Genomic DNA, 15,292 nt, shown 5'->3' on the forward strand with positions numbered 1-15,292 from the left:
GCAAGAGCCAAGCCACACCTTCTATGAAGCACCACCTATTCACCACACCTACATAACCATGGCCACGTGATTGCACGTGGCTTCATAATCTTCCACGTGAATTTTGTATACTATTGTACTTTTCCGTAAACTGAAACTCTAGGAATGATGATCACGTGATATTCTGCGCGTGCTATCAAGAAGCACGTGTTGTTCCCGCCTTTTTCAAAAGGAGAAGAGAAGAACTGAAGAAGATGAATTGGTAGAAGATTCTCTCTCTCTTTATCCCTCCCCTCCCTCTCTTACCAACATCCACCATTGGTAAATATCTACTGATCTAACCTCTTCGTTTTTAGTATCCGCCATTTTATCACCACTCCTCCACCATACCCCACTCCTCCCATTATGATTACTCCTAAAGCCTCAGTCTGGTAAGTGATTCCTCTATTCTTGTTCTCATTATAGGCACATCAGAACTGAAGCTATTGAAGACTAACCCAGGATATTTCAAGTTGTATGATAGTGTGTGTATTATATCATATTATACTGGCTCTATTGTTTTATGTAGGACAACCAGTCAGTATTTCAATGATCCATTCATTCATTATTGGTACGTGTGTATTATTATTATGTATACTCTATGTTTGTAGGTAATAAAGTCCTGCCCTAATCTTTATACATGTACGTGTACATATGTATGCATTCTAGTGTACTCTTGTATATTTTTAGGATATTACTCAGTATATTATTTCAAGTCCCATCTATTGTACAGTAAATATGTGTTGTTATTATCTATTTTACAGGTTATATTCATATACTTGATCCATTCAGGATATTTTAAGTATTGTCCAGTATATGATTATATTATTATTTATTTTACAGGTGATGAAGACACTGAATTAAGTTTTATTAATGTTGTTTTGGTAATAAATGGAAAATTGAAACATGCATTCTTGTTTATTTTTAGGATATCATCAGTATTCTAAAGACGGAACTACCTACAATACATCAAGTGTATGGTACAGTCAAGCTATGCATTTTAAATTTTCTACATGTACGCACATGTTCTCTTGTTTTTTTCAGGATATTATCAGGATATTATCAGGATATTAACACTGCAGCAGTTTCTTTGAATCCTACTGCAACTCATCAAGTGTATGATTCTCTATTGGTTAATGATATCCACACACTATCATGTACATGTACATCCTTATCTGTAACATGTATTCTATTTCCCTTTCCTTAAGATTGCTACACAGACTCAAGCCAGCATGCAGTCTTCTTCAGCATCAATTCAGTCCCAGTCTTCAGTGTATGGTAACAATGTATCTATTGCATGTTATTAATAACCTTGATTACAGTGCTAATAATAAACGGCTCATTTTATCACTATTCATCCCATTACATGTAATAAAGCACTGTCCCATTGATCTTTACTTGTTCTATTGTTTAAACATTTTTCTCTTTTTTTTATTTCTACAGGAATCAAGTTTAAAGTTGGTTGAGTGTGAGGTAGAGTGAGAGTTAATAATGTATAATTACGCATGTTTATAATGTATTTTATGCATGTACAATATAATCCACATATTCTGCTCTCTCCCTCCACCCCCCCCCCCTCTAGTAGGTCTGACTGTTCTGGACTGGACCCTGGTAAGGATTGATTGCATGTTCTCCGTTATTACATGTAATGGGATGAATAGTGATAAAATGAGCCAATGGTTTAATAATATTTTTTAATAATAAAAAATTAAAAATTAAAAACTAATAAAATTATTAATAAGTAGGTGTGTCCTTGTACATAACCCCACCCCTAATCATAGATATTAGAGTTAAAAGGAAACATTTTCCTTTTAACTCTTTTAACATTTTCCTTTTAACATTTTCCATTTCCTTTTAACTCTAATATCTATGCCCTAATTAATATAAAGATGACCACGCCCTCACAATAGATTATAGCCACACCTACCTACTGCATTGTGGCCTCACGTGGGCGGAAGCTGAAAGAGAAAGACCTTGGGACAGATCCTCTTGTTTGTGTCCACAGGTACTGTACCTACTACTGGTATACTGGTTGTTCTATACTTACTGCTGGTGATACTGCTGTTAGTGGTACTGGTACTGTTGGGCTGGTGGTGTTATGAAGAGAAGGACAGGAACTGAGGAGAGAGAGCCAGTCCCTACCAATGAGCAGATACTGATATTTGACAGACCGTGAGATACTATAAACTGTACAATAATAGTCACTAGTACTGTTGATTGTGATTGTTAGTTGTTGTAACATTATTGACAGCAGTAGCATTTGGTGACTCTACTTTAGGAGCTTATTTTTTATAAATGATGATGAGTATTTATGAATTATTTCTTTTTTTAGGATTCATAAAGTTAGGGAGAGTCTTTTTTCCACAGGCAGTGGGTTTGTTAATTACAGGGGCTTACTCAACAACTGTATAATATGTCTAGTGAGTGACACAATATTTAATTATAATTAATTAATAATGGCTCCTCCTTTTAGTTACTATCAAACTTTCATAACATACTACGCAACTTTAACAAGTAAGTAATGAAGTATTATAATAATATTTTATTTATTATTATTATTATTATTTATTTATTATTATTATTATTATTATTATTATTATTATAGATATGGTTTATTAATTAATCCAGCTCAGTGGGTGACCATTAGTCTACAGATGGGGACACTACCAGCAATACTATCAATACTCTGCTGTGAGTAACAACAATCAATGATAACCTATCAATAATATAATGTACTGTATAGTGTATATACCTGTATAATGCATTGTATTATACTGCAGTGTATTATAGTGTATAGTACAGTGTATTATAAAGCTGTCATTGCAGTGTGTTCTATTGAATATTCTTATCATCATTTATTGTCACTTGTTTTGTCTGGTAGTTATCAATAATTGTTACATGTATGGTCACTACCAGTAGACTTACTACTACTGGTAGTCATAGACTCAGACACCTGTTGCTGTTCATGTTCATGTACAGTGTATAGCAGTGTAACAGTGTACAGTGTATAGTGTAATAGTGTATAGTGGTACAGTGTATAGTGTTACAGTGTACAGTGTTACAGTGTAGAGTGTCTGTCAGTAATTGTTGTTGCATATTTCTATTGTTATACAGTGAATGTGCTAAATTGTGATAATATTCCTGTTATTTTAATTATCAATTTATTATTTATTTATTTTATTTTTAGTATTTTCTGTCTTTCCATTATTGACGTTTCTCCTTGAGAAAGCTGCTTCAAAGGTAATGGGTGGAGCCTATTATTAATTAATTAATTATTAATTAATAGGGATTATTAAAGGAGCGTCTCCTATTGATATTACATGCCAGCAACATGATAATGCTACTGGCACTACCAGTGGGTGTGGTCTTCTGGTTCAAACTAGGACCAGGTACGTTAATTATTATTATTATTATTATTATTGTTGTTGTTGTTGTTGTTGTTGTTCTACAGCTGCTGGTTTTATTGTTATGTTCAATTATTCAATTGTTTGGATGAAGATGATGTCATATATTCAAGTCAATTCATGGTGTAGGTGTGGTCAAGGTGGAGTAGCCACACCCACTAATAATAACCACGACAAACCATTAGTTCAATATCCTGATAATATCACTGTTAAGGGTAAGCCCCTTTCATTGTTATTATTATTAATTATTATTATTATTATTTAGATTTTTGTTATTTCATTGCTGCTCCTACATTGTGTTATGAGTTGAACTATCCTCGAACACCAAAAATTAGGAAAATATTTTTATTAAGAAGAACACTTGAATCAGTACGTTTAATATATCATTATTAATAATTACTTTATTTCTATTAATTATTATTAGATATTTCTAGTTAATATATTATTAGCATTGTCACAGCAGTGGCTAGTACCTACTGTAATGGGATCACTGGAACCACTTCAGGTAATTAATAATAATAATAATAATAATAATAATAATGATGATAATAATAATAATAATAATAATAATGCTATTTACTGTATACCATGAAATTTTTTCAAATCCTGCAATTCTAAGATTTCGTGAAATAAATTTTTGCAAATAGCTTGCAAACTGAACCACTTGGCAATTAAGCAATTTTTGCAATTTTATTTTTTGCGACAGAACAAAAATTGCAAAATTCACAAAAATTTTTTGTCACATAAATTTTATGGTATGCAGTAGTTTGAAGTTGAAACTTTTGTGAATTCCACTGTTTATACCTCAAAATTAGAAAGTTAATCAATCATCAGCAAATATTTATGCTTCAAAAGCTTTGCTCTGTACATGTATGGTTGTACATTAATTAATATTCATTTATTATTTTATTATTATTGCTAGTCAATGGATTTATTAATGATGATACAGAGAGGACTGTTACTAGCGGTTAGTTAATTAATTGCCTCATTAATATTTATTAGCCCCTCCCACCCAATAGCTCCCTAATCACCTCCTCTGGTTATTGTTATTCTATTTTTATTTCCATTCCTATCTCAACGTCCTTGCTGAGTTACTGAGGTTTGGTGATCGCTCCTTCTACAAGGACTGGTGGAACGCTGATAGTATTGATACCTTCTGGAGACACTGGAACGTACCAGTGCACCGCTGGGCTGCTAGGTGGGTGGAGCTAGTTATTAATAGTTATTAATGGTTATTAATAGGCATGTGTATTACCCGTTGCTCAGTAGAGGTTATTCCAGGGTTATGTCTCAGATAGCAGTGTTCCTATTATCAGCTTTCTTTCATGAAGTGAGTGGTACTTATGGTGGGTAGAAAGTCTGAACTGATTCTGATTGAAATTGGATTTTTAATGAATTTTTGAAGTTGCTCCAACTACTAGTCTATTACCATATATGGTATGGGTATAATGGTATCAGTTTAGGGAGATACCCAGTGTTTATAGTATAATGATTATCTACTGTGATAATAATCCTGGCTTCATAGCATAGTGTGATGCACTAGTACAGTGGATCATTCCACACTAGTCTATAGTACAGTGGATCATTCCACACTAGTCTATGTTAAGTGCTTCTATACCAAAGAGCCTGTACTATAGTGTAGGGTATGTCATGAAAAATGACTAAGAGAGAATTCATCATTTGATACATACACCCATTAAACCCTCTCTCTCTCTCTCCTTCCCTCTCCCTCTCTCTCTCTTCCTCTCAGTATTTGGTTAGTATTCCTTTGCGTATGTTAAGGCCCTGGGCATTCACTGCTATGTTATCTCAAGTAAGCCACACCTACTAACTCCACCCACTAATGCCCCTCCCCCTCAGGTACCATTAGCTCTATTAACGTCATTAGAAGTGATGAGAGGTCAGCCTGGTAATGTGGTGGTATGGGTGTCCATTATACTGGGACAACCTCTGGCTATTATGATGTACATGCACGACTACCTCATTCACAATAAATTGTAATAATAACTACTCTATTATTAGTATTATCTTGAGTGTATTATTATTGATTATTATTAATTCAGTGTTATTATGAGGTCCTATATACCACACACATACACTGATACACCCATCCTTTATACACTGGTTCATGTAGTACATCTGTACTGCTCTAAAACACTCTTCACATCATTCACCACTCTTTCTGTAATCAGCTCTAAATGTAATTATTTTCTTAGCAACATGCACCTGACTATACAGGAAGTGGTTCTTGTACAAACTGTTTCCTCTTGTGGTTACAGTTCAAGTTTGTGCTGTTCTCTTTAGCCCTTGTACTGTGTTGGTGATCTCTCTCTTGCTAGAGGAGTAGAAGGAGACTGCCCTCCAGTGACTGTCTGATAGTATTCCCTGCACTGTATTGTATATCATTAGTCTATAGTCTGAAGGTAAATTAGTTCTCATGGATACCAGGTGTATGAACTATAGTTTAATTTCAATGGGTTTACTGTCTTTCATGCACTGCAAACTAATAATAATAATAAATTTGCATGTAACATGCTTCATTGATAGTCCAAGTACCTCACGACATGAACAGGAAGAGATGGCCTGGGTTAGGGGCTTAGGACATTACTAAATGTAGTACTGATACTACAGACACTACTCATAGCATATAGTGTTAATGATCCATGAATATAATTCAATGATAGTTCAGGTACACATACACTCACTTCTATTGTACTCTTTACCATTAGTCACTGGATAAAGGAACTACTGGTCTCTAACGTCATTTATAATAATAATAATAATTACAAGATGATTGATGTCTCTCAATGGAGAGCAAGTATTGGACTGTGGAACTACTGTCAAGCTGCCTCCAGTAGACCAGCTAATGGCCGCCACTCTCACTCATTCAAAGCTGCAGTAGACAGCAAGTCAGGCAGTACTACATCAGGAGAGAAGACATCTAAACTGCCAGCAGCTCTGTCTCTTATTGTTTCTCTTCTTTTATCTTTATTAAGATATATGAAGCTCAATTTTATTCCTCAAACTGGTAAACAAACTAACAGTATATAATATTATCATACAGTGTATTTACAATAGGTATAATTACTGTTACTGTTATGATCCACTGCCTCCAGTCATTAGTCTTGTTTATAGCTACTATTGGGAGTAGCTCTGACCTGATCTACTATTTGGTTTTACTTCTCCTCCTCCTCTTATCAGGAGATGTTGAACTCAATCCTGGTCCTATAACAGGTAAACATACACTTAATACAACACTCATTAACTGATACACTACTGCAGGTAATCCAAAGGATATATTAAGGACTCATTCTGATAAATTAGTTCATGCTATTAGTGTGAATCTATACAATGTAACTGATGCACTGTATGCTAAAGAACTGATACCACAACAAACTAAAGAGGAGATGCATGTATTAGGAATAACTAATAATGAGAAATCCAGTAAACTTGTGAATGTCATTGAGCAACAGCTGAAATCCTCTCTTAATCCAGAGCAGTATCTTATTGATATATGTCATGTATTAATAAACCAACAACATCGTACACTAACAGATATTGCTACCTCTATATTACACCAGTTAGGTGAGTGTGTGTGTGTACATTATCAGTGATCAATATAGTCATTATATCTCAATACATTAGGTCAGTCTATACCTGATAATGTCACATCCATTAGTTCAATACCTGATGATGTTCAAGGATATGCTGACAATATGAGACAACACTACAAACACCAACCTATTGTTGCTACAGACTGGCCACCAAGAATTGGAAAAGATTTCTTTGGAAGACTAGCACTAGTAGAAAAACAAGACTCCAGCACACAAGCAGAATCAGCTTGGCATCTGCTAAGAGGACAAGTTGATAAAACAGTTAAACTAACTGAAAACAAAGAGATAAGTGTTGAAGATGTCCTCCAACCTACAAATAGTTCTCTGTCTCTCAGAGTAGTAATAGATGGTCCTCCTGGTATTGGAAAAACCACACTCTGTCGTAAACTGTTAAATATGTGGTCTAATGGACCACTTGTACACCAACAGTATGACTTGGTACTTTACTGTCCTTTAAGGAATAGCAAGATAGCTACAGCTACTACACTAGCTGACCTGTTTGTGCGTCAACTTAAAAGATATAAAAATGTACCAGAATGGTTTGAGGATAGGGATGGAGAAGGATTATTGATAATCTTTGATGGTTAGGATGAACTAAGTGAACAACTCAGACAGTCTTCATTAGCTGCTAGTATCATTTGTAAAGAGAAGTTAGACCAATGTTCAGTAATTGTTACCTCTCGTAGCTATGCCTCTTCTTCACTTTTGAAAATGGATACTCTCAGTAGACATGTTCAGGTCATTGGGTTTTCTAAGGGAGAAATATCAACAGTAATTATACAAGCACTTCAAAAAGATACAAAACTAGCACAAGAACTCATTGATAAGAAAAGAGAAGATGATGAAAATTACAAATCTTTCACAACTACTCAAAGCAGTAAGGACTCACAACTAGCAGTGAAACTCATTAATGATCTTAAAGTACGAAATGATGTCCAATCATTGTGTTATGTACCACTAGTCTGTTCCATGGTCATCTTAGTTTATTGTAAGGAAGGAGGACACTTACCAACAACACTCACTCAACTCTATAAGAACTTTATCCTACAAACTATCAGAAGACATGTTAAAAGACATGACATTAACCCACATACTTTGGGTAGTCTTTCTTCATTACCATCACAATTAGCTAAACCTTTACAAGAGATGTGTCAATTAGCTTATACTAACCTGGCTAATACAACAATGACATTCTCTTCACATCAACTACAGTCACTGAGTGAGGCAGTCAAGGAAGACTATCTTGGATTGATGACAAGATTCACAGAATATGATGAGGAGAAGTATCAGTTCCTTCACTTGAGTATACAGGAATTTCTAGCTGCATGGTGGATAGCTAAGCATGAGAAGAAGAGAGAGGAAGTGTTTAAGGATCACTTTGATGATGATCACTTTCGAATGTGTCTGAGGTTTGTGGCAGGTCTAACTCAGCTTGAACATGAGAGCTATCAACAGTATTTTAATATACAACAACTTGACTTACAGTGTAAGAGGAAACCATTGTCTGGATTTGAGACTTGTCATCTCTCCTACTTCTATCAGAATCCTGAGATCAGAATACAGGATTGGAAGGATAATATCAGTTCTGATGATTCCGACAATATTCCGATTCTTCTTCTTCAACTCCTGTATGAATCACAGAACACAACATTATGTCAAGTATTAGCACAATCCATCAACAACCACTCACTGTGTCTGTATAGAGATAGAGTATCATTATCATTGTTTGACTGGTTGTGTCTCAGTTATTGTATAATCAATTCCAACACAACATGGAATCACTTGCACCTGGACCTTGTATCTAACCAGGAACTATCAGTCTTCACTGCTGGACTAACCAATAACTCACTACAGACCCAGTGTAAGAGACTGGAGGTAGGTATGAGTGAACCCACTGATGAATTAATACACAAATTATTACAACCATCACTTCTATACAATATTCAGGAGTGCTACTGTGAAATAGGATACATAGGTCAATTTGTTCCCTGTCTTGTATTGTTACAGTTCCTCAATCTTCCTCAATTGAAGATACTGCACTTAATAATGGTCAGTCCTACTACTATACCAACAGTTGACAATACATACTACACAGACAAGTGCACTGAACTTGAGAAATGTATAGAAATAAATTCAACACTGCAAGAAATAAAGATTGAGTATAGTGTAAAGAATGAAATAACAAGTACCATTATCAGTGTCATTAGAGGAGTAACAAGAAATAAAACAATAACATCATTAACAATACATGTAAATTTTGCTCCTCCTCCTCCTCTACCTGATGGAGTGATAGAGCAGTTACTAAAGGACAACAACACATTACAAGCTCTTTCACTGAACATACCTGATGAACTCCTACCATCATCACTGAATATAGTAGAGGTGAACACACCACTGACTGCTCTAGAGATAGGAGGAGGATATGGGAAGAAGAGAAAACAGATGGCACTTATTCTTCCACAGATTAAGGGATTATACTGTCTAATTCTACATAAACGGTATTCATTAAATCTTCTTTTGCCCTCTCATCCTAGTCTACATACACTCTTTTTATCACTAAAGACACCAGACCTTGTCATTGAACTATGTACTATTCTACAAACCAATACTACACTTAAAGCTCTGAGTGTGGACATGAAAGATATAGTATATACCAGCAGTATGGGTACTAGTCTACAAGACATGCTAACACAAAACCAAACACTGAAATACCTTGAGATTAATGATGACATTCCCAGTTCATTCCTGTCCTTCCTAACAACTGGTCTCAGACACAACACCAGTCTACAGCAGTTGAGTGTATCCATTCCACTGAATGAAGAGATAAGAACTTTTATTAATGTCATCTCTCAAAAGAACAATCTCACAGAACTTAAAGTGAAGTTTCAGCCAGATCAGTCATACAGTAACTGTAGTGAGGAAGAGAAGAAACAAATAATGACACCATTGTTTTATGAACAGGTACTACCTGCTGTTACTAACATGTTACAGTCACATACAACCATCAGACTACTGAGGATAGGGTGTAGAGATATTAATAAAGAGTCATCTCAACCTAACTGGATAGAACTAGTACAACATTTATATGAAACTATCTTCATCCATCCATCACTTGAATATATTGAGATTAAAGGATATCCTACTCCTCCTCTCCTGGTGGATACTCTTAAAGATCAAAAGAAGACATTGATTGATAGACACAGAAAAGAACAACTACTATTACCAATAGTGATTGTTTGATAAAAAATGAATGATTATAAATCTAGGCGTGGTTTTGGATTAATTATTTTTTGGTATAATTAAATTAATCAATAATCATAAAAATTATATTTTTTAATTTGGCGGCAAAATGGAGAAGTAAGTCAAGCAATTACTTATATTTGTTCAGTTACCTCCCTCCATTATTAGAGAGGGTGAGAGTATCACAGTGTTCATTAGAGTCCGTCCTGTTAGTTCATATGATACCGAACCAGTACCAGCCACTAGCAGCTGTATCAGTGTGACCACACCCACCACTATAACCATCAACACTAAACCAGACCCTAAACTATTCACCTTTGATCATGTGGCGGAACACAACACTACACAGGTAAAACCGGTCTGACTGGTTGTACATGTACATGTATCCATTCATTAGGAGGGCGTGTTCTCATTAATTGGTAGACCAATCATTGATGGGTGTATGCAGGGATACAATGGAACTATATTTGCATAGTAAGAATAATAATAATGAATATTAATTAAAATTATTATTATTATTGTTAGTGGTCAGACTGGTTCAGGGAAGACGTTCACAATGATAGGTACGCCACTCCTTAGTTACCGTTACTATGGCTACCGTTGCTATGGTTACTCGTAGGTCCCTCTGATGAAGGTAGTGATGGATACATTCATGAGTACAGAGGAGTCATCCCAAGGAGCTTTGAATATTTATTTAGTTTAATAAACAGAGAGAGACAAAAAGTATGGAGTATGTGATACCATACTGACCTTCTTATGCTGTGTAGAAAGTTTGAGCTTATTACGACTTAAATTTTTTAAGTTACAGCCATTTTAAGAAAACTTCAAAAGTCTGAAAAGTACCCAAGGCTATAGCCCATGGTTTTTTTCCAAAAAATGGCTCCGAAATGACCCCAAATTTTTATTACATTTTCTGATACATATTGATGTCCTTATCTTATGCTGTGTAGAAAGTTTGAGCTGATTCCGACTTTAATTTTTCAAGTTATGGCCATTTTAAGAAAGTGTCAAAATTTTGAAAAATACCCAAGGCTGTAGCCCATGGTTTTTTCCAAAAAATGGCTCAGAAATCGCCCCAAATTTTTATGGCATTTTCTGATACATAAAGCCACTCTAATGCGGTATAATTAATTATTATCTCTCTCTCCTCCTCCTCCTCTAGTTTGGTGATATGGCCCAGTTCTTGTGTAAGTGTTCATTTATTGAAATATACAATGAACAGGTTTATGATCTACTGGACCAATCAAACCAAGGACTACATATCCTTTTATTAATTAATTATTATTAATTGCTAGTTGTTGTTTGTTGTCCTTAATTGTTTGTTTGTTTGTTTGTTTACATTTGAGGGAGAGCATCAAAAGAGGTGTGTATGTTGACGGGATTGTTGAAGAAATAGTCACCACGGCAACCGAGACATACCAGGTATCCTAATAGTATCCTGATAGTATCCTAATGATATCCTAGGTATTACTGAGGGGGTATACTAACAGACGTGTTGCTGGTACTTCAATGAACAGAGAGAGCAGTAGGAGCCATGCAGTCTTCATGTTATCAGTGGAATCTAAACTGAAAGTATAGGGGGCGTGGTCATTAAAGGTGTTAGGGGGTGGGGTCATTAAAGGTGTTAGGGGTGTGGTCAATTATGGTTTATTAATAGGAGGGTGATGATGGAGTGTGTAAGATCAGGAGCTCAAAATTGAATTTAATTGATCTGGCAGGATCAGAGAGACAGAGGGACACTCTTACTGATGGAATAAGACTAAAAGTAACAATTAATACATTAATTAATTGTTACATTATTATTATTATTATTATTATTATTATTATTATTATTATTATTATTATTATTATTGTTAATAGGAGGCTGGTAGTATCAACAAGTCCCTCTCAGTGTTAGGTAATGTGATAACCTCACTGGTGGATATCAGTAATGGGAAGCAGAGACACATTCACTATAGGGACTCTAAACTAACCTTCCTACTGAGGGTAAGGGGGAACTGTACTTGTATTATGAATGTATTAACATGAATGTTATGTACATGTATTAATGTATTAATGTGTTATTAAACTATTAATGATTGTCTATTATTATACACATTGTAGGATTCATTAGGAGGTAATGCTAAGACTACACTGATAGCTAATGTACACCCACTGAGCAGGTAAGGGGACAACTGGAACTGTAACTGTACATGTAACTTTACTGTAACTGTATGAATATGTACAGTGTCATTAATGTATATTGTGTATTTATTCTGTAGGTGTTTTGGTGAGACGCTGTCAACTTTACAATTTGCCAGAAGAACAAAGATGATTAAAAATAAAGTTAATATCATTATTATTAATCAACTAATTAAGTTGTTATTGTTAGGTTGTTGTTAATGAGGATATGTCTGGTAATGTCACTCAATTACAAAATGAAATTAAAAAATTGAAACAATTACTATCGACCAATCAGAATGCAGGTATCAATATTAATTAATTATTAATAGTTAATTGATTATTAGTGGGTGGGGCTGTTGGGTGTGGTCAAGACAATTCTAAAGAAATGTTATTAACATGTATCAGGGACAAAGAGAGACTGGAGGAAGAGAAAATGGTATTATTATTATTAATTAGTGGGTGTGGTTCAATTGCTATACAGTTTTTATTAGAAAAAGTTGACAAGTTACAAGAATTGAATAAAAGACGTGAGAAATCGTTACAGGTAAGGGGGCGGGGTTCAAGAAAAAGTGATTTAATATTTATTTATTGATTTTGTTTATTTGATTATATTTTTAGTCCATTAAGATGATTCTCAAGTTAAGAGATTCTCATATTTCTAAATTAGAGTCAAAGACTCTGCCCACAACTGATGACATCATAGTGAGTCATAGTGACATCATCAATTGATTAGTGTTGCCATAGAAACGACAACAAGAAGAAATCAAAGAATTGAATCGCTGTATTGATCACAATCCAATGGTCACTAAATTTGCGGCTGAAAATATTGAACTAAGAGGTACAAATATTAACTTCGAATGGGTGAAAATTTTTGGTACTTTTGACCTTAAAATTGAGGACAAGTTTCATCTTAAAATTTGTTTTATACAATATTAATTTTTATCATTAGGTGAGGTTAAGCGGCTCCAGTCCCTATCAGTTGGTGATGGGTTGTGGGCGGAGCTAACTCAGTTGAAGACGTACACTCGACAGTTGGAGAAGCAGTTGAGTGGGCGGGTCAAAGAAGAGGCTGGGCCTTCTGTTGCCATGGAAACCAGTAAACTCAATTGTGAAATCGAGAAGTTGCATAAGCGCTGCCAAAAACTGCAGACTGAAGTTACCATGGTAACAATTAATTAATTGATCAATTAGTTAATTAGCTGCTTATTAACAGGCTCAGGATCAGTTGAATTTGGAAAGAGAAGAGAACAAAGTTAAAATATTTTCACTTGAAACTTCATTGAAGACATCAAATAAGAAAGTTAAAGATTTACAAGTGAGAGACACACAATACAGCAACACACTAACAGACCTTACCAATAACTACTGGCTAGCATCGTGCTCCTTTCCCCCTATCACCAGTACTGCTGCTTATTTGCTAATAAGAATCAAATTATGCTGTCCAAATGCTGCTCTACCAAAGGCATCAAATAAGACTAAAGGACCCTGTACTATAGTGCAGGGTCCTTTGGTCAAATTTCACCTAAAATGAAAAGGAGAAAATTCTCCACTTTTCTTAAACTTCTGATGCTTCATTAAGATTGTATGTATTTATTAATTATTAATATATTCATTGATAGTGCACTATTGATTCATTGAAAGTGTCTCATTCAATCGAAAGGGAACAGGCCAACACTACAATGAAGACTATACAAGTAATTAATAATAATAATTATTATTATTAACCACACCCACTAATAGGCTGTGACCACACCCCTCTTAGCAAGATCAAAATCAGTCACTAGTACTCCAGTATCAATTAGAGGAGTGGGTGGGGTCAAGGCTGTGGCAATGGGCGGAGTCAAGCGTCAGTTCTTCTCACCTTTACTGCCAATAAAGAGGAACCTAGCAGAGGAACTGATTGAGGAGGAGGGAACGGGACTAGGGAAAGGGGTGGAGCCTGTAGAACAAGAAGAAGTGGAGTCAGCCAAGAAAGGGGCAGAGCCAGAGGAGGAGAAAGGGGCGGAGTCATCTGGTAATGATATTCATGAGCTATTGGAGACGATACAGAAACTACAAACTAGCAATAATGAATTAATTAAGAAACTGGAGGTGAGACCATGTACATTAATACATGTACTGTATTAATGTATGTACATGTACTACATGTGTATTAACATCCTACTCCTCCCCCTGTAGTCCAGTGAGGTTAATGTCACTTCATTGAAATCAGATAACGAGTTGTTGGGTATGAAGTTAACAGAAATGGAGTCATTTTATAAACAAGAACACCAACAACTGGAACAACAAATTAACGAATTACAAACTAACATACAAGAAATGACATCAAGAAACACAAGTATGTTAATTAGTGGGTGTGGCATCATTAATATTTATTGGTGGGTGTGGTCTCATTAATACTCATTAGTGTTGGGTGAGGAGGTGGTTGATCTGAGGGTGTGTCTTGGTTCGGCTGATAAAGAACTAATTGAAGTGAAGAAAGAAAAAGAGAAAATTGAAACTGAAAATAAACAAACAATGGAAAAAGTAAATACATTATACATAATACCAAGAGTATATAATATATAAAGAGAGTATCGAACGGCCCTATAGAAGACTACTGCATGAGGGCGTATTTGCTCAAAGTCACAATCCGCATACTCCAGTATACTTACCATATCACGTGATCCACCATGTGGCAACATTATCTGGCCCTTAGCTTTTAAAAACTTGGCAATCTCTTCCAATACAAGAAAGGAACTTGAAAGAAGGCTGGAAAGATGAACTACTAAGGTAGTGCTGCTAGTATCCAGGAGTTTGTGCCCCAAGCACTTGCCAACTCGTGACAATGGCAACTCAATGTCTACGCGATAA

The 15,292-nt window shown here is 35.2% G+C and overlaps 2 protein-coding genes and 1 long non-coding RNA gene across 7 annotated transcripts in view; all 3 read left to right on the plus strand.

Annotated features, from left to right (window-relative positions):
• LOC100637352 (diacylglycerol O-acyltransferase 1-like) overlaps positions 1–5,487 on the plus strand; it is an 18,122-nt gene extending 12,635 nt beyond the window's left edge. The window contains exons 1-14 of one of the 2 annotated variants that reach the window (XM_020002262.1): positions 1,922–2,190; positions 2,351–2,438; positions 2,492–2,532; positions 2,624–2,709; positions 3,206–3,258; positions 3,305–3,407; positions 3,470–3,637; positions 3,688–3,791; positions 3,847–3,927; positions 4,345–4,389; positions 4,442–4,620; positions 4,665–4,752; positions 5,173–5,235; positions 5,283–5,487. In XM_020002262.1, the coding sequence (XP_019857821.1) occupies positions 2,117–2,190; positions 2,351–2,438; positions 2,492–2,532; positions 2,624–2,709; positions 3,206–3,258; positions 3,305–3,407; positions 3,470–3,637; positions 3,688–3,791; positions 3,847–3,927; positions 4,345–4,389; positions 4,442–4,620; positions 4,665–4,752; positions 5,173–5,235; positions 5,283–5,423 (1,314 nt within the window). In that variant the 5' untranslated portion in view covers positions 1,922–2,116 and the 3' untranslated portion in view covers positions 5,424–5,487. Of the gene's footprint in view, positions 1–1,921; positions 2,191–2,350; positions 2,439–2,491; positions 2,533–2,623; positions 2,710–3,205; positions 3,259–3,304; positions 3,408–3,469; positions 3,638–3,687; positions 3,792–3,846; positions 3,928–4,344; positions 4,390–4,441; positions 4,621–4,664; positions 4,753–5,172; positions 5,236–5,282 lie in introns of those variants that run through there. The other variant, XM_020002263.1, reaches the window with a different exon arrangement.
• On the plus strand, positions 298–1,688 carry LOC109586088 (uncharacterized). 2 transcript variants are annotated; one of them, XR_002186812.1, is made up of 4 exons: positions 298–589; positions 630–660; positions 709–998; positions 1,063–1,688. It is a non-coding gene; the product is annotated as an uncharacterized LOC109586088 (long non-coding RNA). The 2 variants fall into 2 exon arrangements; XR_002186813.1 differs by having other exon boundaries at positions 1,074–1,688.
• Positions 5,488–10,362: 4,875 nt separating the features above from the next.
• LOC100637729 (kinesin-like protein KIF15) overlaps positions 10,363–15,292 on the plus strand; it is an 8,581-nt gene continuing 3,651 nt past the window's right edge. For all 3 annotated transcript variants that reach the window (XR_002186810.1, XR_002186811.1, XM_020002261.1), the window contains exons 1-23: positions 10,363–10,393; positions 10,445–10,625; positions 10,674–10,750; positions 10,802–10,839; positions 10,896–10,999; positions 11,439–11,535; positions 11,616–11,698; positions 11,741–11,848; positions 11,934–12,041; positions 12,137–12,262; positions 12,380–12,438; positions 12,538–12,601; positions 12,648–12,741; positions 12,784–12,875; positions 12,921–12,983; positions 13,058–13,141; positions 13,184–13,277; positions 13,389–13,603; positions 13,653–13,754; positions 14,059–14,133; positions 14,180–14,530; positions 14,618–14,777; positions 14,847–14,965. Coding sequence is in view for 1 of the 3 variants with exons in the window: in XM_020002261.1 (XP_019857820.1) it covers positions 10,386–10,393; positions 10,445–10,625; positions 10,674–10,750; positions 10,802–10,839; positions 10,896–10,999; positions 11,439–11,535; positions 11,616–11,698; positions 11,741–11,848; positions 11,934–12,041; positions 12,137–12,262; positions 12,380–12,438; positions 12,538–12,601; positions 12,648–12,741; positions 12,784–12,875; positions 12,921–12,983; positions 13,058–13,141; positions 13,184–13,277; positions 13,389–13,603; positions 13,653–13,754; positions 14,059–14,133; positions 14,180–14,530; positions 14,618–14,777; positions 14,847–14,965 (2,502 nt within the window). In the remaining 2 variants the exon portion in view is untranslated. The remainder of the gene's footprint in view (positions 10,394–10,444; positions 10,626–10,673; positions 10,751–10,801; positions 10,840–10,895; positions 11,000–11,438; positions 11,536–11,615; positions 11,699–11,740; positions 11,849–11,933; positions 12,042–12,136; positions 12,263–12,379; positions 12,439–12,537; positions 12,602–12,647; positions 12,742–12,783; positions 12,876–12,920; positions 12,984–13,057; positions 13,142–13,183; positions 13,278–13,388; positions 13,604–13,652; positions 13,755–14,058; positions 14,134–14,179; positions 14,531–14,617; positions 14,778–14,846; positions 14,966–15,292) is intronic.

Source organism: Amphimedon queenslandica, unplaced genomic scaffold (assembly GCF_000090795.2).
Source record: "Amphimedon queenslandica unplaced genomic scaffold, v1.1 AMPQUscaffold_12951, whole genome shotgun sequence".
In the NCBI taxonomy this organism is placed as follows: Eukaryota; Metazoa; Porifera; class Demospongiae; order Haplosclerida; family Niphatidae; genus Amphimedon; species Amphimedon queenslandica.